The sequence below is a fragment of the Phalaenopsis equestris genome, unplaced genomic scaffold (assembly GCF_001263595.1).
Source record: "Phalaenopsis equestris unplaced genomic scaffold, ASM126359v1 Scaffold000174, whole genome shotgun sequence".
Taxonomy (NCBI): Eukaryota; Viridiplantae; Streptophyta; class Magnoliopsida; order Asparagales; family Orchidaceae; genus Phalaenopsis; species Phalaenopsis equestris.
Genome location: NW_018164616.1, coordinates 720,298 through 744,327, shown reverse-complemented (window position 1 = coordinate 744,327; position 24,030 = coordinate 720,298). Strand labels below are relative to the sequence as shown.

Sequence of the window (24,030 nt, the reverse complement as noted above, 5' to 3'; positions counted from 1 at the left end):
ATATATATTTAATTTAATTTATTTAACAACTCTTTTATTTGTTAATAGTTATAGAAAATAAGTATGGAAAATTTAATTGTCACTATCCAACTCTTTGTACCCATTTTAGTTAATTCTTAGCCCCAGGCTCGATCTTCGCATTCTAAGCTAGACTATCCTTTCAAAGAACAAGAAATATCTTTCACTAGTTTTAAATCTACTAGCCACCTCAATGGAAAGTGGAATTTTATTGGTAAACTTAATTTTTTTAGCATATTAGCATCTCTTATGTAGACATTTTGTTATAATGAAATGGTGAGTATAATGATGTTGTAAAATAAAAGCACATTCCCACCTTTAGTCATCATATTTAGAAGAAAATATTTAATTAAATTGTTATCATGATGGACGACTTGAAAAAAGCATCATTGCAATACTTCATACAATGTTTCTAATGCTTAGTTATTGTAGTATTTTGTACAATGGTTCTGATGCTTAGTTATTTTTCATTTACTTGATTTCTTGTTATTGAAATTAGACAGTTAAATTTTTTTATAATTTAAATTTACTATTAGTAAATTTAGAGATTTAATATGCCACGATAAAAGTTAGTTTAAAAATATTAGTGAGTTAAACGAGTCAGTGAATGTTGTGCTTAGGGCTGTCAAAACGACTCGTTATTCGTGAAAAATTCTTGTTCGACTCATTAAGAAACTCGTGTTCGATTCATTCGCTAAGTTACGTGTCGAACACGAACAAAGATTTGTTTGTTCCTGTTTTACTTGAAATAATTAAATTATATATATATTTAATGAGTAGTATTTTTAAAAAAAATTAATTGACTACATGGCTACAAAAATTTCTAATCCATTGAAATTATTATTTAAAAAAATAGATTAAAAATATATTAAATTATATTTAAATGATATTTTAATATAAATAATAACATATAAATTTGGCATTAACCCTTAACATCCTATGGTTGTATGACGAGATTAGGATTTTAAAAGCGACTCTTTGTTCTCAAAGAATTGGTTTTTGACTTGTTAAACAAACAATTAAACATGAACATTTTTTTTCGAAATATGAAGGAGTCGAACATGAACAGTGACAATTTTTTAACAAGCTGAGCCTGGGCTCGCTTGTGTTTGAATTGTTTACATACGTACTCATATTCTTAAACTACAGTAATACAAGAGAAATAAAGGTAATATGCATGTCAGTTAAACTTTTTAATAAATTAATATAAATATTTTATATTTAATGTTATTCAATCAATATGATTATATTGATAGCATATCTATATCATTTTATATATGAACTGTTGGACTGCATTTTGTACCAAGCATATCTATATCATTTTATATATGAACATATTTTATATAGCATATCAATATGATTATATTATACTAATTAATATGTTATTCTTCATTTACGTGCACGGAATATCTTAGTTTTCCCCTCTAGTACCATAAAGGTTTGATTCTAATCACTCGCGCACATACAAACAATCAATAGAGACATCATTCACGTGCTGATCACATTCAATTCAATATAGTATATATAATATTCACCAATGCATGATAGTAAGAAGCTTCAAGTACTCATAATAATGTGACCAATAAAGAAAATAATATATAAATCAAAATAAATTTTGTACCAAGATCAGCGACTACTAATGTTAAATAGTTAAGAATAACCAAAATATTACCATAGATGAGTGCTCACTGCGATATTATATGACTTGAATTTTGGATTTTCAATCTTTTATTTTGACTTCTTTACTTTGATACATGTAAAAATATTGAAATGCTTAAGTGGCCATTTTATGCATATATTTATGCTAAATTATTCAATTTTGTATATACTAATCCATTTCAATTCTAACATCTTAACTTTTATTTATTTTATATTTTTTCTTTATTTAATGTTAACAAAATTGATTTATAATCCATTGATGATGCAGGAAAGTTGATTTTAACATTTTATAGAGTGAAATTAACCTTCTTAGCTTTCCAACCTTTTGCTTCATGACGCGAGAGTCTCTGGTTCGAGCCAGTGCAAAAAATTGACCGGCCCAGCCTTCCTGCTGGACTAGATTGAGCAGAACTGAACCATTTGGGGCGGAAGCTTCCGTCCCTTCTTTTTCTCATGCCTTAATATCCTTCCTGCTTATTCATTTCCTTGTTGGACTGCATTTCAAATTCTTGTCTCTTCCTTTTCACTCCTAGCGTCTATTTGGGGCAGCTGTTGATTATTTATAATCTGCTTCAGCAGATTATTTTGATATTCTGATAATCTGCAAATTATCAGAATAAGCCGGCTTGTTATTTGGGGAGCTTATGCAGAATAACTTATTGGCTTTCATACATTTATTTGGTGAAAATGTTTATAACGGAACTAAAATAAGCACAAAAATACGTAATACAGAAGCCTGAAATCATAACATATCATAATGAAATCCTAGGCATTCAACAACTTCTCCATTAGATAAAAGCATTATTTCATAACAAAGAAATAACTTAGAGATAAAAGCATTATTTCATAACAAAGAAATAACTTTACTTATTAACTTAGTTAAACTGTATAATTAAGATAATTCAACAACTTTCTGATGAATATTTATTCAATCTTTCCATATTATTTTATCAATTAAGCAAAGCTAGAAACCAAATTAAAAGCACAGTTTACCAAAAATTTATAGGTTGAGTTTTTGGAAATTGAATGAGTTTGATTTTTTTAGTACATTCTCAGCCCAAGTATTACAAATAATAGATTAATAAAGTGCATAAGCTTTAAGCTAATTAAAATGATTCCTTATCTAAAAGTGCAAGTTAGGCATTCATGCTATCTTGCTTGTACCCATTTAAAACAAAACGTAAAACACAAAATCAAATAGTTCTCTCAGTTTACTAGTATAGCAAATCACTTTTTAGAATTTTAACTACTCTATATACTAACTGCCTTAAAGCACACATATCAGAAATTCTAAGGATTTAAAACATTTATTGAATTGAACATATATAAGAGAAGACATACTAGTGGAACACTAATTCCAGGGATCTCAAAGAATAACATAGCCTCGTTGTCTTCACAAGAAACTCCCAACTACCAATGTTAGAAAACATAAAAATCAAATATGTAAATAAAGCGTTAACAAAAATAATTAAGCAAGATCTCTAACTCCTAGAAAAGTGTAGTATGATACTAGGGGACAAATTAAATTGCATCCCAGAGGGGACGGATTAAATTGAATCCCAGTGCTGCCATGACTATCGTCTTCCTTCCGCATCAAGGAACCGGAGGATAACATCGGATAGGAAGTCATTAATAGCTTCCTCAAATGGAAACCTATCGATTTCCTGTCGCGACCTCAGCGAAGGAGAGGGGAGGATCGACTCGGCGAACCGAGGGATCTGACAGGGAAGGCGTGTGATTTTCCTGGAAGAGTGCTGACATCCTGTGCATGTAGAGGTCCTGGTCGATTCTCCAAGGGCGAGGGCGTGGGGGCGAGGCGAGGCGGCAAGCGAGATATGCGAAGGGCAGCACAGGGATTTTTTCCTATTGATACGCGGGACGTAGGGGGCAGACGACTTGCAACACCACGAAGAAAATAGCAATAGAAAAACGCTGCGGCACCAAAAAGTTAGCCCCGATCGCGATATTCAAACAGGGAGGCGGCGTTTTCAAAACGCCGCCACGCCCTATAAGCTGCCCCAAACGGGCACTTATTTCATCTTTGTTTATTCTCGTACTTACCTAGTCTAGCCTCCACTCCTATTTTATTTATAATTGTTGTATGCTGATTGCTAAGCACTTTTGATCCTTCTCCGATTTCTGGTGTGCCGCTAAGGCGTTCCCTCTCGGAGGGTTGCATCCGAAGAGGAGCGGTGCTTCGGATGTACATCACCCAAGGTGGTGTTTATCTACGATTTGTTACTTCCCTCTTTTTAGCTGCGTCCTAGCTCAATGTGTGGCCTCGAGTGAGTCGAGCGGTGTAAACGAACCGAACATTAACGAATTGAGCTCATGTTCGTCTTCGGTTCATTTGAAATTATGTGTTTTTGAAATAGGTTTGTGTTCGAAATTGTTCGTGAATTTACTGTTCGTGTTCGGTTCGATTTGTTCGAAATTTTTGAAATATTCGGAATGTTTAAATTATTTGTATTGTACGGTTTGTTTGTGTTCGGTTCGAATTTGATTTGAAATGAATTGAAAAAAATAAAATGATTATTTATTAATGTACCAAAAAATAAAAATAAATAACATCCCTCTTTTAAAAAAAATTATTTCTTCAACTATATTATTACAAACTGTTAAGAACAAGTAACAGGTGAAATATACATTTGAACTAATAAAGAAAAAATGCCCATAACTTTTCAGAACGTGACGCAAATGTGAAGTAACAAACCAAAAAATAATTGCTGAAGAAGCAAGAAATGAAAAGAAAAAGGAAGTTTTTAATTTAAAGTATGATGAGATGGATTTAACACTATTTAATTTTTCTGTGGAGGAAGATGTACATAAAAACCACTCAATTCTTATGTATTACATATCTAACACCTAAACTTCAATTTACTCTAAACAGAATATATCCAACGGGGAAGCTGCGGCTACCAAAACACATGGGTTGTCCAAGCTGTGATAACCCCAAGAGTATGTATAGATATATGAGACATTTACATACATACCACACAATACATATGTATTTACATATATAATTCAGATTTACAGGCACACCAGTTAAATCTTTAACAAAAAAATAAAAAATGCCAGACTTCACCATGCAACCATTCTTCATTTCCTCCCACCCTCCTTCACCCTCTTTCATCCGTTTCAGCATTTATAAATCTCGTATATCCCGCTTCCAGCAGCATTTACTAGATCCTCGATTTAAGGCTAAACGAAGGAAAAACTGTACTTAAGATCCTGTAGGAATTAAATGTCATTTTTCAGTTTGGGAGGATTTAGGCTAAATTTTATAGAATACAAGATGTAGATTTTCGTTTCAAAAGATCAGTTAACAGATTCAACAAGGACATCAACGCACAGCGGCTCAGGTTTTCAGCTCATACCTCCGTTGCAAAGACCAGAAGCTCTTCAATACAAAAGTTTGACAGTATATACAACAATTTTACACAAAGTTGTGTCATTCCACAATAACAAAAGAATTCTTCAAATAGATTCAAAACAAACTGCTCTTCTTGCTTCAGTTTTGTTATTTCAACAAAATAGGAGCACTATGAGTGTAACACTAGAAATATATGAAAATTTCTTCATTCAATAATTCAGCTTATCTGATAGAGTAATTTATTAGTAATATTGCTTTCAAGCGATAATAAGTTTTATCATAAACTCAAACATTATAGTCCTATAACATAGTTTACTTAATGTTGATTACATTTAGAAAACTTGCTTCGTTAATTAGCTTTCACATCTACTTAATGTTGATTACATTTAGAAAACTTGCTTCATTAATTAGCTTCCACATAATTCCCCCATCACTTTCACATGATCTAGAGGCAATAGTCGAAGCACAACACAAATGCACAATAGCTGAAGCACATCTCACATCAAAACCCTTATATCGGATCTCATCCATAAAAATATCATACCTAGAGGCAATATGCGAGATTTCACTCTAAAAAACTTTTAAAACTAGGAACCGCTCAAAAAAACTAAATAAATCTAAAAGAAATTTAAGAAAATTTAAGTTAAGAGGCGAACCTGAAGACAAATATTAAATATTAAAGAAAAGTTACTCAAAGATGACACCTCGGCAGCATTCCAAGCAACCAAGCAACAATATCGCGCAGCCAAACAAGAATATCGAGCAGTCGATCCAATGTTGACCCACCGAGGACAGAAACTTGATCGAAGATAAATAAAAATAGAGATCAGAGAACAAACACAAACAATAAACTTTTAGCTCTCACGACCTAAAACTTTTCGCGATTTTGAGAGTAGGAGCAGACTCAGAAGAAGGAGAGACGGCCGAACCTGAATGCTTTCGAGAGGGGAAGGGGAGGCCGTTTTGGGTAAGGGGTTTAGGGTTTTTTTTATATATATAGTATATAATTATATAACATATGTTACATAAAAATATAATATTTATATTACTAATATTAATATATTATTTTTATTAATTTACTATATGTTATAATTTGTAGGATTTAATTTTTTAAAATATGATAAATTTTTAGAGTTTATAATTATTTCTAAAATATGATAAGTTTTTTAAATATAATTATTTTATAATTCAAATACAATCGAACACAAGACTTTTCGTGTTTGGTTTGTTTGTAAACCGAACTAAAAAAATTGTTCGTGTTCGTCTCGTTTGTTTTTTGAACGAATCAAACACGAACTCCCTGACGAACTGAACACGAACTGTTCGCAAACAACGAGCTTTTTTGACATCCCTAGGTGAGTCGACCTTGCCTGTTCTTCTTAGCATATCATAGGTCTCGTCGGCACCATACTTACAGATCGTTGATCCCCTTCCCAACTCGTCCTCATTGCTCGCAAATCCCGACAGCACCTAATTACCGCACAAACAGGCCGCTGACCTCCTCTCCGTTCGCCCTTGTTGCCCGTAGCTCCCGCCAACGCTCTACTTCTGCACGGACAAACCGTTGGTCACATTTCCTGCTTGCCCCAGTCAATACCCTAAACCCTAAACCCCCTCCTACACAGATCGGCCACTAGTTACCTTCCTTGCTCGTGTAGTCGCCTGCAGAGCCCACTAGCCACTTCCCTCCGCGCAGACTAGCAATCTGACCTATTGGTTGTTCACCCATTATTCGTTGACTCTCACTACCACCACCAGTAGGCCACTGACTTCGGCCTTGGGCTCCTCCCAGCAGCCCCGGGCACCTCTCCCTTTAGCGTCTCTCGTCATTGCTCCAGCAGACACCTCTTATCCCTCCCACGGAGCTGCCGCCTCGATTGAAAGTGTGGTTTCTTTCTTTTGTCATTTATTTTGTATTTGCTTTTATTTTTGCATGCGGCTCGTTATCTGTTGTTACTTGTATTATGTTGTTGTTATTGTTGAGTCATTCTTGTTTTGAAATCAGTAATAAAATGTCTTTCGATTTGTGATTTGGGTTAACTCCAGTATCACTTTATCTCCCATTTCTTCGGATACCCGACTCTCTTGATTCATCTCCCCTTTGCTTGACTTTTCGCTTCCCCTTTTTCGGTTCTTCATTCCCTCTCCTCAGGTAACTGAAACGGGACGTCACACACTATCTTAAAGCCTGTATAATATTGGAGAACTTTTTACTATAAGCGGATCATTTGCTTAATATCACTGAATTAATCACCGAAGTAAGCAACTTGAAATTCTGAATTCATCACCTTACCAATTCTACTCCAATTGCATCGATCCATATCATAAAAATACTTTCAGAACGAGGATATCTTAAAAACTGTGATTGATATCATAAAGCATCACCTGCTACTTTTTTCTTCCCTGATTAATTATAGTTTTAACCAGTCCTTTTTGCTCATGATTCAAGTTGCGATTGCCCGGGATATCAAATAATTACAATTAATGGGGGCTTTTATGAACGCCATTTCAGGCTTATGGTCGTGAATTATTGGAGGCTCGGGAATGCTGCTTGAATTACAGGAGGACTGGAAGGGATGGCGAGCTTACTCAGGTTATTTAGCTAACTTTCTCTGGCAATATCTACTGAGTGATGAGTTGATTTTATTTGCAATATGATAGTTTCTTTGTTCCAACTTATGTAAATTTTATTCTCTTTTGGTTTCAGGCATGGGATTTGTATTATCATGTTTTCAAACGAATAGATAAGCAGCTGCCTAGCCTTACGACGCTAGATTTGCAGGCAGGTTTTAATTTGTTTTTATTTAGGAAGATTTCCGTAGGTACCAATCAATTCTTATGTATTTACATTTCTAACACATATACACCAATTTTTACATAAATTCTGCCTTATCTATACATGAAACATGAAAAGTTGCATTTCACGTTTTAAAATTAAAACAGGTGTATTTTTTATGTGATATGAAATATTTGATATGAAATATTTGAGTGATATATAAATGTAAGAAAGTAAAGTTTAGGTGTTAGATATGTAAATTCATAGGAATTGGGTGGTATGTATGTAAATGCCTCTTTTATTTATTTTTATTTTTCTTTATTCCTGATGCTGCTATATTGGTCGTTTTTTGGTGCATGCCCAGTCTGTTTCGCTTGAATTGGTAAAATGCCAAAATTTGGAGCTTGCCGTGCCTGGAACCTATCATGCAGGTAAATGGTTGAAGCTTATACGAATCTTATACACCATAAGCTTGTTTTTAAGACCGTACCACTGGTATTCTTCTATCTGATTTTGAAGTCAATAACAAGTCTCTTCTCTCTCTCTCTCTCTAGTTGGATTACATAGACACTAGTTAATTTCGTTGCAGACAAATTTATGGAATTCCAAAATCCTTTAATTTTGCTAATCAACTACTTTTGAAACTTTTTTATCGATTGCCCAGGTAATGTGGTATGCCAATCATTTATTTTGAGATTACTGAAATTAATATATTGTGAATATGTAATTTTATTTATAATGTGGTTCGATTAGTTTTATTTCTAGAAATAGTTATGTTATTGTTTTTCAAAAAAACAGTTGTCCACAACAATTCTCAATATTTATACTTTTTACTTTATTTATTATTTTTATGCTTTAATTGCAACCATTCTATCATGTACAACAAGCCTTTATTAAGTAGGGTTGGCTACATGAATCCTTTTTCTTCAATGTTCCCTATGGAGTGTTATATTTTCATTTACATTTAATAAATTAAGATCTTTTTTATACAAATATTTCGAAATCATTTTAGGCCTACCTCTACTTTTTTTAACATAAGTCGAATTTAAAACATTTATTCTTCTAAACCGATCATCGGATGGTTGATGTTTAATGTGACCATACCATCTTGTCTGATATTGGACCTACACCAACCATTCTATCATGCCGTCTTGTGAAATTGTTGTCTAGTCATTTTCAGTGTTTTGGATGAAATTCAATTATCGTAATTATCTTTCTTTGTTCGATCTAAATCTGTTGGGTGCAAAGTATGTTAACTCTTACTTTAGTCTAGTACACGATGTAAGAAAGATCGGTTCATTTTGTCATTAAAATGAGCTGCTACGGTTGATCATTTTTCAGACTTATATTGTATCGGATTATAATTCCTTTGAGTGTAATGGGTTCTCCTATCCACAGCGTGAATATTCCCGTTGTTTTTTTTAGATTTATTTTTGTTTTGAAGTTTCGTAAATTTATATCAGGAAATGTAGTTTTTGTTAATCTGGGTAAATGATCTAACTTACAACCTATTTCAAAATTGTTTGGCTGCCAATCAAGAACACTAAATAAATTTATTCTAAGAAACTGGCCAAATAAGTTTGAAGCAACGTTTATTGTTTTTTTTTTTTATTATTTTCATGTCTCTAACTGAATAAAATTTCATTATAATTTGACTTTATATTTAAAGTACATCTGCTTTTTACCTTAAGAAATTATATTATAAATGTTTATTTAATATTACCCCCTGCACACCGTTCTTTGTAATTTTAGCTTGTGGCCTAAGAAAATAATGATAAAACAATGGAACCTTGGGCCCTATTTAGTTTTGATAATCTAGAGAACCCTTGATGATGTTGAATTTTCATTTGGAATGTTCTCTTCCATAAAAGGGGAAAAAATAATAATAATAAATTAAAAATCAAAAGTTTTCACTCTGAAGGATCAAGCCTGAGCCAGACAACACTTCCCCAGTTTCTCATCACACAGATACCATCATTAATTCAAATGTGGAATTTATGTCGTTAGGGGAATGATACCAGAACAAGTAGGTACTCAGTGTAAAATCAAGAGCAAACTTTTATTAATGTAGAAATGGGGCCACAACACGACCCAACAGGAAAGAACAATACAATGACACTATGCTCCGGCTAAGGCTGGAAGAGAGGATCCGGGGTGGTGGTGGCATTGGCAAACTAGTAAGGGAACGGGAAAGGGTTGGAGGAGTGGGGCAATAGGGAAAGTGGTGAGAAAGACAAGGCAAGGTGTTGGGTGTTGGGTGTTGGGTGTTGGTGGGGGTGACTCAGACAACAAGAAGGGAACGGGAGAATTGGAGAAGAGGAAGTGGTGGCGGGATGCAGGTGGGGGTGTGACTCGGACAACAAGGCGGGCTGCTTGGAGTGACCTACAGGATGCAACTTGGTTATCGCAGGGATGAACAACAAGGTCCGGCGGCTAGGGAGAAGGAAATGGGAGGATTGCGAAAGGGGAATGAGGAAGATACGACACCACCTCGGAGCATGATACAATCAAAACACCACCATCTCCTCGGATACAACCCTAGTACATGGAGAACAACTTCACACAGGGATCTACAACATGAAAATAACAAAAAAAGGAGCTCTAATTATTTGAAGACAACAATATATAGGCTCTCATTAGAGGAGAAAATGAAAGAAATAGGAAAGGAAAGTCCCACGCCAAAGGAAGGGGTGGGTAGGTAGGAGCACTCCAAAAAATAGTCATTAAAGACTACATAAAGAGAGGAAGGCATAAGGAAGGGCGGTTGTTCCGCCCCGTATAGAGGTCGCGAATCTTCCCGCCTTGACCGGTCCACTGGACCAGCTAACTTCTGCAGGAAACATTGTCGGTTGGCGCCTCTAGCGCCCTGCGTCATGGGAAAAGGTGGAGAACACTGTTGTCGTTGCTCATATTAGAATGACACTTATGTTATTTTTATTTATTTATTTATTCTATTTTATTTGTAAATGATGTTGTGTTAGCTCACTAACTTTAATGGCTTATTTTTATTTAATTTTAGTCAATCCACGTAGGGGCTAGGGGCCTAAACTGACCAAACGGGTTCAGTAGGGAGGCTTGACCGAATCTGACCCTACTTAGGTTGGGGTTGCCGCCCAAGTGGAGGTGTTTCCCCCTCTTAGTTATCCTTTATTATAAAATGTTGTATTTGTGTTAGGGTTTAGCTTTTGCTTGAAAATTCTATTTGTACAGCCATTTGGCATCCCCATTTTTCCTTCTAGGGTTGTATCCAACGGCAAGAAAGTGCTCTGACTTTAACTCGTACAGAAGTGGTATGTGTCCTTATTTCTCTCATCTATCGCTTCCCTCCAAGCTGCGCACCCTCCCTCTTCCCTGTGTCCCAGCTACTAGCCAAGGGAGTCATTCTGTTGCAGCCACAACACCCTCAAACACCTCACTGTTGCCAACGGTTCCAACCCACCATATCTGCAGAAGGTCGTAAACCCTCACTCCCTTTACTGCTTGTTGCTGCCAGCCCCCGCCATTTGGTAGCTTGTCGCTAACCTCTTTCTTCCTCGTGCCCACTATCACTAGTTCCAACCAACACTCCTGAGAACTATCGTAATTCCTTTTCCCCATCCCTGTTGCTGCTCAACTGTCAACCTTTCCTCCATTCCACCCACTCAAGCCCGCCAACCAATCAACAGATTGTTGTCCTCCCCGCTGTCCTCGAAACATAGCCCCACCTCGCAAACCTACGCCCTAGTTTTGTGTTTTTCTGTTTTCAAGTATCTTGATTGTAAACCACTCATTTAATTTCAGCAATAAAAGTATTATTCCATTGGGATTTTGGGTTAATTTTGATATCACTTAAGTTTATAATACATTTGAAGGAGCAGGGAAAATCAATTAAGCTTAAGCTTTTGAAAATTAGTTCGAACTTTAAATCCAAAGCGGAGGTTTTGTTGATTTAAGAAATATTAAATTATTTTAATAGGATTCAAATGGTGTAATAATGACGCAATAGTGATATCTTTACTAATTTAATGTATAATAATTTAAATCAAAGCACTTTATAATTGAAAATAAAAATATTGAGAAGTGATATTTTGATTATTTTTTCAAGATGTAGTTATATACTTGTATACAAAATGCTTGTAAAATATGTGGAGTATTACCACTAGATTTGAATATTCGTAACAAATAAAATTGGAATAATTTCACCAACCTTTCTTTCTATATCTATGAGGCATTCAACTTCAATTTAGGGCATATAGATTTAAATTCTTTTTCGTCTAAACCTTTTATTTATAGATGTTTGATAAAAGTAAAATATAATAGTACTAATAATAAAAAATAATAAATTTAGCATTATTAGAATGAGATCGCTTATAAAAAATAGGAGCAGTTCATCAATTTCTCATTTAATTGTTGTTTCTGACCATTTTTGTGCCAAAACTATTTTGAAACTTAACCCAATGGGCTAGAGGACCGGTTATGGTTGAGGTGATGGATTGGCTGGTTTGGTTCTGTCTTTTAAAATCATATTTTTTTATTATTCATTATCAACACTGTTTATTTCACAATAGGATTCTATGAAAACTGTGAGTTGATTTAATGTGCTCCATGTTGCCAGAGCTTTGAACTTTTGCATTAGTGATTGAACAAGCTTGTACATTTTTTTCATTCTATGATCTATTAAAAATTTTTGTTTTTGTTTCAGATACGCCATTGGTAACAATTTCATCATTTGCCCCACAACTAATTGTCATTACATCTAAGCAAAGACCTCGAAAGTTGACAATTCATGGAAGTGATGGGGAGGATTATGCTTTCTTGCTTAAGGGCCATGAGGATTTACGGCAGGATGAGCGTGTCATGCAGGTACTGTTTCTCATGTAATTATTTTGTTTTGTTTTTACAAATTTTTATGAAGGTTTAATTATGTTTCTCTGAGAGATTTATTATAAAAAATTTCCTCGGAAGCTTGTGAAAGCATGTTCTTTTTCTTTGATCCTATTGCATAAGAGTTAAAACCTCTATAATAGTTGTCCAATTCTAAAAATAACTTGGTGATTTATGGAAAATGTTTTTTTTTTATTTATATGTATAATGTTTTTAAAAAATTAATAACTAAATTTAATAAGCCAATTATAGCTCTTGAAACTTTAGAAACTTCGAAATAATTTTTTTTAAATTTTTATACATTCCGCTTTGTCGGATATATACTACTGAAATAAACAAAATTTGAATCCCTCCCAAATTAAAAATAAATAAATAAAAGATGAAAATATCTAATAAAGGGAGTACAATTAGTGAAAGAAAATATAAGAAAAGGAATTAAATTCTTTTTTAATGTGGATTGACACTTTCCAATATTTCCCCTCATGTTGGGTTGTATAATATTGTACAAATCGAGATTGGACTTCAAAAATATCACGATGAACCCTTTGTAGTGCTTTGGTAAGAATATTAGCAACCTGTAGTCATGTAGGAACTTAAGCGAGTTAAAAATTTTCATTGTTAACATTTTTTGAGATGTAGTATCTGTCAAACTTGAGATGTTTTATTTTGTCCTGAGACATGATTTTCGGCTATACCAATAGTTGTTTGGCTATCACCGAAGATTTTAATTGTCTTTCATTCCAACCTTGAGTTCTCTTAATAGTTTTGAATTCACATTGCTTTGTACAATCCTAGTGCAAGAGCTAATATTCAAATTATGCACTACTCCGAGAGACAACAACTTATTTTTTGCTTCTCTGTGTGAATTGGTTGCCCTACACGTATGAATATTATCCAATGGCTGAATGTGTTCTAGTTACCTCTCTTACTCATCTAGCATTTGTATATATCTCAATCTGACGGTTTGTTAGATTTTTTGAAGAACAAACCTTTCAGATCCAGGAGTCATCTTCAAATATCTCAAAGTTCTGTTCACTACTTCTAACTGATCCAGGAGTCATCTTCAAATAACTCAATCTGATGGTTTGCCCAAAAACTTTGATATCGTCCATTGTCTATCATACTGCTTTCTTCACTTTTGTCATGCAGTCTTCTTCATCAAGGTTGTCATTGAAGAAGACTTTTCTGACGCCAAGTTGGTATAAAGGCCAATCTTGATTTACTGCAAGAGAGTAAAATGCAAACCGTCTTAAGTTTTGCAAAAGATGCAAATGTTTTATGATATTAAATCTTTTTTGATGACCCCTAGCCTTACGGTAAATTTACCTTTTGTACATCTAAGGGCACTCACTCTTTTATTATTGTTGTTGTTGGGAATAAATATGCTTGTTATGTCTAGGATTAGTTTTATGTAGGAGATTGGATTGTGAGTTTTAGGTCTAGGGTTTAGGAGAGATTTCATACCTCTCAAATTATAGAAATTGGGAGAGATCTCCTACCTTTCGAACTGTCGCTTATCTTTGTATTTGTGTTAGTTGTTTGAATTATTGCAATAAGAAATTAGGTTTGCCCTAATTTTTGTGAAAATTTGTGTCAATTCCTACATCAAATCATAAGAAATTGATATCAAAGCAAGATTACTAGAGAGGCAGTGCTCTGGATTGTCATACAGTTCGACAAAGATCGCTATGTGGGAAGATCATGACATCCAGACGATTCAGTGACTTCACTCCAGATATAGTCACGATCAGGGACAACTACTGGGAAGCGGCGTAAAGAATCTGAAACTCCTAGTTTTCCTCGAACAAAGATTGCCGGGAAGGTGCCATTGGAGCTTATTGCCTTTGTGACCGAGCCCTGCGATAGTGACACGATCAATGTTTGCAAATAAGGCAACGAGGGATCGGGACTTATCGAATCGCATACAGTTTCTCTTTTCGCATGACATTGTCTAGCGGGGAAGGATCGCATTTCTCAGTCATTACTCTGATCCCAGCGAAAGACTACGACACTTGAAGGAAAGCAAAGAACCACACGAATCAGAGCTCATAGGTGCCTACGCCGGGATTGCGGTGTGCCTTGGGCAGTATAGTCGCTATTCTCGTAGCTGTGTACATGTGCTTTTGTCTTTTGTGATAAAAAATTTTCCTAAGAAAAATAACTACCTGGAAAATAGATTTGGAGAAGTAATGGAACGAAGTGATCAGCCAAATCAAATATGGAATGGAAGAAAGTTTCATCACCATAAAGGAGATGTTCTCTTCTATGGACAACCGACTGGAGGATCGACGTGATAAATTCAAGAGATGTTAAAGAGGCTCATTGAAATGTAATCCAAGAACCCGCCAACAACTCAATTTACAAACCATAATAAAAAATTGACTGGAGAATCTTTAGCAAGATTCAAAGGAAAAGAGAACAAAGGTGAGGAACATGAGGAGGAAAACATCCACAATCACAAACCTCTTCTCAAGGCTCTGATTAGAGGTGGATTAAAGATTTCTGATGGAGGCGGTTGACTGAAACATTAAAAAAAAAAGATTATGTAACATGGAGAAACAATTATGTCAGAGGTATGGAGGAGCACAAAGAAGAAGGGAGAGAAGCATGGAGGGGATATGTCTACTGCTGTACGAAGGAATTTTACCCTCGATACACGGTGCGGGGGCGGGAGGGAGGGTGACAATGGAGGAAGAGAAAGTTGGGTTGGAGATGTTGGAATTAGGAAGTTGAAGATGTCGATCTTCGAGGGAAAAGATGCACATGGGTGGGTGTATAGGACAAAGCTATATTTCACAGTGAATGAGTTAGATAGGGATGAGAAACTCATGGAGGTGGAATTGTGTTTGGAGGGGAAAGTCTTAGCCTGGTTTCGGTGGTGGGAGGCTAGATATCTGATGCATTTGTAGGATAAATTTAAGGATTGTTTGCTGGAACGCTTCCAAGCTATTCAGGAAGGAGACCTACATGAGCAATGGTGGAAATGTTAGAGTTGGGAAGTTGAAGATGTCGATCATTGAGGGGAAAGACGCACATGAGTGAGTGTATCAGACAAAGCGATATTTTTCGGTGAATGAGTTAGATGGGGATGACAAACTCATGGCGACGAGATTGTGTTTTGAGGGGAAAGCCTTGACTTAGTTTCAATAGAGGGAGACTAGATATCTGTTTCGTTCATGGGATGAATTTAATGATTGTTTGTTAGAATGTTTCCGAGTTATTCCTTCCCGAGCAATTCTATGCCTCGACTTAGGAGAGGACGATCAATTCTATGCCCTTGACTCAGAAGGGGATCATTGAATATAGGAAGAGATTTGAACTCATGTTGGGACGATTGTGGGGGACTTCTAAAGCAGGATTGGAGGGAAATTTCATGAAGGGATTAAAGCCTGACAGACGGGGCAGCACTCTGACTATTAAGACTGCGGGGATTGAGAGAGTTGATGGAGATGGTGGAAAACAAGAACCAGATGAAGAAAGCCAACATGAGCAACACAGTTGGAGCGTTGTACGGAACTGCTAGAGCTTCGTACGGAACGCAGATGGTGGAAGACTAGAATCAGATGAAGAAAACTAACATGAGAAACACAAATGGAGCGTCGTACGGAACTGCTACAACCATGATAATGCCAAAAATTCAGACAATGGAAGTCTAGAGAAAAGTTGCATGGGACGCGAATAATGGATTACGACCTGGAGCAACACTCAAGCATCTTATAGATACAGATTCCAGAGAAGCGAGCCAAAGGGTTATGTTTTTAGTGTGATAAGAAGTTTTCCCTAGGATGTTGCAAAGATCGAAGACTATATGTTCTCATAATGCAGGACAATGAAGCAAAGAATGAAGAAATAGAGACAGTTGTGGGGGAGGAGAAACACTCATTTTTGACATCTTGGACAGTGGGTGCTTAGACTATGGTCAAATTTTTCTTTTGTACGTCTAAATGCAATTTAGTCTTTTATTATTATTATTGCTAGGTTGGGTATAAATAGGCTTGATATGTCTAGGGTTAGTTTTATGTAGGAGATTGGATTGTGAGTCTTAGGTAGTCTTAGGTCTAGGGTTTGAGAGATTTCCTACCTTTCGAATTGTAGGAATTGGGAGAGATAGCCTACCTCTCAAAATGTAGGTGCTTATCTTTATATTCGTATGATATGTTTGGATTTTTGCAATAAGAATTTAAGTTTGCCCTAATTTCTTTGAAATTTTGTGTCGAGTTTTTCCTCGGATCATAGCAAAATCCTTTATGATTGTGTGAGACCCTTAGCCACCAACATAAGCAACACAGATGGAGCGTCGTACGAAACTGCTGCAACTATGACGATGCCAAAAGTTTAGGCAACGGAAGGTTAGAGAGGCTAGACGGGGCACGAATAATGGATCACGATCGGGAGCAACACAAGCTTTTTAGAGAGACAAATTCGGGAGAAGCGAGCCAAGGAGTTGACATCCTTAGAGTTGTATATTCTTCTAATGGTTGGGAATAACATTTATACTCTTTTTGGATTGGCTCAGTGACCGAGTAAAATGCATCTGAGAGACTTGGGATCAAGTTTGTTGCATTGTTGTTGATGGATGTGAACAATGACAAAACAACAAAAAACCTTCAATGTTAGGCTGGAAGAAAAGGTGTTGTTATTTGGATAGGATTCAATGAGAATGTAACGGGGCATTTGAAAATTTGTGACTCGATTAGACATTATATTGATGAGGTATGGGACTATGAGAATGGCCTCCCCCAAAAAATGTTCAGGTACATTATTAAATAACATAATAATATAGGCCACCTCAAGTAAGTGTCTATTTTTCTTTTCCATGATCCCATTTTCTTGAGTATTCACAAAAGAGATTATATAAATAGTAACATGCTTAGAAAGATAAAAACTAAGGATGGAGTTAAAGTATTCGTTAGCATTATCAGTTTTTAGAGGATTGTGATGCTTGTGTGGTAATAGGCCGATAGGTTGCTCGACAGAGGATTGTGATGCTTGTCCATAACTATAACTATTACTAAGCATTTTCTGCAGTGCCTCAATTTGTTCCTTAGTGAATGGGTTGAATTCTGAATTATTATTGAAAAATATGATAGGGACCGAAGACGTAGGCTTGGATATGGTTTCGACTTTCGAGGAAAAAAGTTTGTGGGACGATGTCGTGTTTTATCATGATAAGATTGTGAAGCTCATATCGAGAAGGCTTGTTGCTCGAACAAAAGCGAGAGGAGAATTTTTTGTTTGACTAATCAATCAGATGAGCGAACAAGAACTAGAGGGAGGAGAGCCCTTATATTTCCATTGCTCTGTTGGATGAGAAAACAGAAACTAGACGAACTGGTTTAGAGGAACTGGATTAGAGAATTGGTTAGCTGATGACTCGTGGGAGGGTGGCTAGGCTAGCTAGAAAAATTAATTGTTGATTTAGCAACCCGAAAGGAGACATGTTCTACAAAACAAATGTTTGAACAATCTTCGAAAATCAATCGCTTGAATCGACTTGGACATTTGGTTAGTACGGGGTGTTCGAGCCCGTTATAGAACAATGGAATTATGCAAGATTAGTGTACGAGTAATGGCGACACCGACGATTAGAAGGGGAGCTATAGTCTTTGTTCTACCCCAAAGGGCTCTGAGAAAGATTTCTAAGTCGAAGGAGTGTGTCTGTTTGATTGGAGCGAAACAGAACAAAAGAACAAAACATAATGTTTTTATGTTTTGTTCGAGCAGAATAGCCAGTCGACAAGTCTGTGAGAATTGGTAAACCGACAACACGTGAAAGGTGGCTAGGCAAGCCAAATTGATTGTTGATTTAGCAACCCGAAGGGAGACATGATCATTATAAAAAAATGTTCAAACAATCTTTGGAAATCATAGTTGGAGCCAAATCAACCCGAGCGTTTGGTTAGAATAAGAGTATCGAGCAGGCAACATAGTAGTGGAATTTTGCAAAATTAGCGTACGTGCAATGGCGACTCCGACGCTCAAAAGGAGCGTTGCTGTATTCATTCTAGCCTGAAAGGCTTCGAGAAAGATTACTTAGCGGAAAGAGTTTGCGTCTTTTTGAACTGATAAGCCAAAAAGAAAAATAGAATGAAATAGAATGTTTTGTTTGAGCAGAAGAGTGAGTCGACCCGTCTATAAGAAGATGACACAACAACCTCCAATGGAAAAGACGGATCATTATTGGATAGAGGTAGACCTGAGACCGTCTGTTGGTGCTGCTCGTGCCTACGTTAGAGATGGAGCCACTTTTTTAGGGTTACCGTTGTGCGGATGTATGTGGAAGACGAAGACGAAGCTCTTATCTAAAATGGTACTGTTTGAGCATAAGAGATGAAAAGAGGAGCGTTTTTGTTTGTGAGGTGCCATAGAGTTCTTTTGTTCGTGTATACAAGTAGAGACGAGGTGCGGAAGAGTCATATGACATAAAATATCTAATAAAAGAAATATAATTAGTGAAATAAATTCTGAGCAAAGGGAATAAATTCCTTCTTAATTCAGATTGAAACTAATGAAACGGAAGTTTATTTAGAGTAATCTGATTAATATTTGCCAAATCATAAATTTCAGAACTACGGTCTTACTTTTTCTTACAGTGCACCCACCCTTGAATCAACTGATTTACCATGCTGTATTCGCTTTCCAAAATTTTTACTGATTTTATAATATATTTTCACAGCTACCTATGCTCTGCATATATTAGAGAAATGCAATTCAGTAGTTGGCTGTTCAAATTATTTAAGGCACATTGTGCGCATGCATATCTTGTTTTAATTGTTTGCATTTGATTAAAATTTTCAATTGAAAGCATAGTGATTTAACTTTAATTTGGCTCTTTCTAGCTCTTTGGCTTGGTTAATACTCTTTTGGAGAATTCGAGAAACACTGCTGAGAAGGATCTCTCAATTCAGCGCTATGCTGTGATACCCTTATCTCCAAACAGTGGATTGATTGGATGGGTTCCCAATTGTGACACCCTTCACCATCTAATTCGGGAGTACCGAGATGCACGGAAGGTATGTAGATATATTGTGAGAGAAATTTATCAAAACGGTCCTTTGACTTTTATTGTTGGTTATTTTAGTCCTACAATCTATAGAAGTGTCAATTTAGTCACTGGAGTCTTCTGTGAAGACTATTTTAGCCCATATTTAAAGAGACTAGGGTTTAATTTGACACTTATATAGGCTCGAGACTACAATAACACAATGTAAATAGTCAGAGTACTACTTTGCCAGTTTACTTCATATTATGTTATTTGAGTTTGTCAACTAACTGCATATTTATGGACCACCTCTTTTGATTCTAGATTTTCTTAAATCAAGAGCATAGACTAATGCTAGCATTTGCACCTGACTATGAGCGCTTGCCGCTAATAGCTAAAGTTGAAGCCTTTGAGCATGCTTTACAGAATACTGAAGGCAATGACTTGGCTAAGGTATGCTTAATATTGGAGAGTCTATAAGTTTGAATTGAAAATTACAGCTGTAGACACTGATGCAATCTAACTTTATTCACTAATTTGTTCTTCATGTCAAAATTGGTGGTCTGTATTACTAGGTACTTTGGTTGAAGAGCAGAACTTCAGAAGTTTGGCTAGCTCGACGGACAAACTATACCAGAAGCTTGGCAGTTATGAGTATGGTAGGAAATGATTTTAATTTGAGTAAAGTGCTTGCATTGGGTTATTTTAGTTCCAGAGGCTATAAAAATGCCAAATTGGTCCAAGACTCTTTTAATATGATCTGAAATGATCCTCACAACACTGTAATTGCCGGTCTCAAGCCAGAATGTGAAAAGTGGAGGGTTGCGTTAGATAGTCGACAGCCAACTTAAAACTTTTCAAAAAAAATCATGACATGAATCTTTTTATAGGACACAATGGAAAAAAAAGATTCATGTAGCCGACCCTACGTAGTGGGATTAATGCTTTGTTGTTGTTGTTGTTGTTGTTGAAATGATCCTCAGGTTGAAATATTTTAGCTCCCATCGAAATAAGTTTGGGGACTAATTTGATACTTTTATAGTCTCCAGAACTAAAATGAACCTTTAAAGAGAGTCGCGGTCCATTTCAATATTTTTTCTCATGTTAGTTTTATGAAAATTTCTCCATTTATTACTTTTATAATTTTTTAACTATTTTTATTTTTGGTGCATAAGTTCTGTTTACATTAATGTGGTGTTTCATACTTTGTCAGGTGGGCTACCTTCTTGGCTTAGGTGATCGTCATCCTAGTAATCTTATGCTGCATCGCTTCAGGTATTTGAGAAGTTATCTTATCTTTTTGTTGTAAAGTATATTTTGGAAGCAAAATAAATAAATAAATTGTATATCTTGGTATTTTTGCCTGATTTATGGCTTCAGTGGAAAGATTTTGCATATTGATTTTGGAGATTGTTTTGAGGCCTCCATGAACAGAGAGAAGTTTCCTGAAAAGGTAATCATTGTTTTTTTTTCTTTTTTGGCATAGACCTTATTATGAAATCCTTGGAAAGCTTGCTTTTGTAATTTCAGTTGTTGTTAGAATTACGTGAAATTTTTCTAACACAAATGCAAAAAAATGATTCAGGTACCTTTTCGCTTAACCAGAATGCTTGTAAAAGCAATGGAAGTCAGCGGTATTGAGGGAACCTTCCGATTAACATGTGAAAATGTGATGCAAGTTCTACGGACAAATAAAGATAGTGTCATGGCAATGATGGAGGTGAGAAAAAATTAATAAATCTTTTACTTCATAGTTAGATATTATTTAAGTTGGGTAGATTATGTAAAAATGTATCTATTTTCATTCAACAGAATAGCTTCTTTACGTCCATATGGCTAGTCATCCAAGCATGAAAACATTAACAATTAGTGGTCTAAATTGACCGAGCTTGAGCAAGCCCAATGCTTCTTCGTGTTCAGCTTGTTTTATTTTTTTTTTGTTTGAAATAGACTCGTCTTTGAAATGACTCGTGAATAGCATGTTTGTGTTCGACCTGATTTGAATTTTTTTATTCATTTTAGCTTGTGTTCGGCTCGAAATTAGCTCGAATGATTTAAAAAATAATAAAACTAATATTTTAAAAAAATATTATCAATTTTTTTTATTTAATTAATTTAAACTAAAACGACCAAACACAATCGAGCAAAAGTTTGTTTGTGCTCGTTTGTTTTTTAAATCAAAGTAAAAAAATGTGTTCGGTTTACCTGCTTAACGAATGAATCTAACAAGAGTGAGTTAGTCGCCCATGAGATGTTCACTATTGACGAGCTTTTTTAACAGCCCTATTAACAATTATAAAAACTCGCCCTTGACCTCGCAAACTTCATTACCATTTAATGCTTATCTACTTTTCTCCGATCAAATTATTTGCCAATAAGTTCAATGAAATATACTCAGGATTTCTTTTTTTATTCAAATATCACCTGCAATCATAGATGAACAATGCAGCATTTTTTTTCTGACCGGGCGTGACATTTCTTTCATGAATCAACAAAAAAAATCGTTTTTCTGAAACCAAATTGTGATCATTGCTATAACATTATAATTTTCATTTTATATTTCAGGCATTTGTCCATGACCCTCTTATAAATTGGAGATTATTTAATTTTAACGAAGTTCCTCAAATACCGAACTTGGTCGGCTCCCATGTTCTCCCAGTTGTAAACAGTGAAGAGACGGCCCCTAATAGAGAGCTTGCACATCCTCTTCGTGGTGCTCGAGAAAGAGAATTGCTCCAGGTATATACTTTCTTGTCGCAATTTTATTTTTACTCAATACTTTTGCTGTTTTGGTATTTATGTAATTTTGATTATTTTTACAGGCCGTTAATCAGCTTGGTGATCCAAACGAGGTCCTGAACGAACGCGCTGTGGCTGTCATGGCTAGGATGAGCAATAAGCTTACAGGAAGGGATTTTACTTCTGGATCTTCATTATCAGGGGCTGGAAGCACAGTCCAACAATTGGAACATGGTTCTCTCTTTTCTGGTGATGCCAGAGAAGTTGATCATGGTCTTTCTGTGAAGCTCCAGGTTCAGAAACTGATCGTACAGGCTATGTCACATGAGAATTTGTGCCAAAACTATGTTGGGTAGGCAACCTATTTGGTATTTTTATTCACTAAAAAAATAAAAAATATAGGTGCATTTACATATATACCACCCAATTCTTATATATTTACAATTCTTACACCTATACCTTGCTTTTTATATTTATACCACCGAAAGCTTTCATATCACATCATAAGTCCCATTATCTTGAACACGTAAAGAAGTGAAGTACATGTATGGTGCCATTATGCAAAAATTGAAGTTTATATGTAAAAACATAAGAATTGAGTGGTATGGTATGTATGTAAATCTTCCAAGTATTTATATAAGGATTCTCCGAAGTTTTAAATAGGAGTTTCAACTCAAGTGCAACTCTTTCTGCCATTTTTTTACTTTGAAATTATGCTGAATCATGTCAATTGAGGGAGCTTGCAAATTGGCTCATTTCCTTTTTGTGCTTTTATGCCTTGATTTATTAATTTCACTATTGATATTAATAGTTGAATAATTATCCTATCCTTTTAAGCTGTGTAAATCAAGATTAATGTCTGTTTTTTTATGTATGCATATTATTCACTTCAGTAATAATAGTAATTCATGTGCTAAGGTCAAGTGTTAATGAAAGATGATTCTTGCACCACTTGGAACGAAATTCTAATTATTTTTGTTTTATGTTTTTCAGGTGGTGTCCATTTTGGTGAGAAGCTGGAAAGGGCCTGTAAATTTGTAAATATATTGAGCATTTCATTTTACAAGACAATAAATTGCATCGCTTATATTGTGATGGATTGGTTTTATGTCAGAGTTCTTTTAATTTTTTGTACAGTTCAAGAGAATCATTATATTATTAAGTGATAATTTATTAATTACCAAGGTGTTAATGATATGCAAAAATAATGTTGAAGCATAGAAATTCACACAATAATAATCAAACACAGAGATTTGCTTGTTTTGGCATTGAATTTATTCGTCTACGTTCATGGGGAGAAAGATTTCACTGATGTCGGATGGGAGAAATAAAAACGGCTTTGGGTTACAACTCTCGACACTTTCTTAATATTAACTATCGTAAGCCTTAAATCCTTTTTATATAGCAGGACCAGAGCATACAAGTAAATAAAGCTAAAAGATAAGATTATCTTTAATTATAATAAAAGTGATAAATACAACAATTTTTACCTCATTTTTTACTTCTGGATAAGTGAGATAAAATGATCTTCAAACAAAATTAACCTTTTTTTTTGTGTTTTTTACGTAAAAATTTTTGGTGTTGGAATTGGTTTGTTGTTTCTATCTGAATGTGTGTTGG

At 35.2% G+C, this 24,030-nt stretch overlaps 1 protein-coding gene across 1 annotated transcript in view; it reads left to right on the top strand.

The window, feature by feature from the left end:
• The window catches only part of LOC110022180 (serine/threonine-protein kinase TOR), a 100,041-nt gene extending 76,434 nt beyond the window's left edge, over positions 1-23,607 (top strand). The window contains exons 44-56 of the mRNA XM_020720997.1: positions 7,563-7,643; positions 7,758-7,832; positions 8,191-8,257; positions 12,508-12,668; positions 19,529-19,702; positions 19,996-20,124; positions 20,247-20,330; positions 20,885-20,946; positions 21,052-21,124; positions 21,257-21,391; positions 22,237-22,410; positions 22,494-22,762; positions 23,404-23,607. Coding sequence (XP_020576656.1) covers positions 7,563-7,643; positions 7,758-7,832; positions 8,191-8,257; positions 12,508-12,668; positions 19,529-19,702; positions 19,996-20,124; positions 20,247-20,330; positions 20,885-20,946; positions 21,052-21,124; positions 21,257-21,391; positions 22,237-22,410; positions 22,494-22,762; positions 23,404-23,422 — 1,503 coding nt within the window. The 3' untranslated portion in view covers positions 23,423-23,607. The remainder of the gene's footprint in view (positions 1-7,562; positions 7,644-7,757; positions 7,833-8,190; positions 8,258-12,507; positions 12,669-19,528; positions 19,703-19,995; positions 20,125-20,246; positions 20,331-20,884; positions 20,947-21,051; positions 21,125-21,256; positions 21,392-22,236; positions 22,411-22,493; positions 22,763-23,403) is intronic.
• Positions 23,608-24,030: the final 423 nt, after the last annotated feature.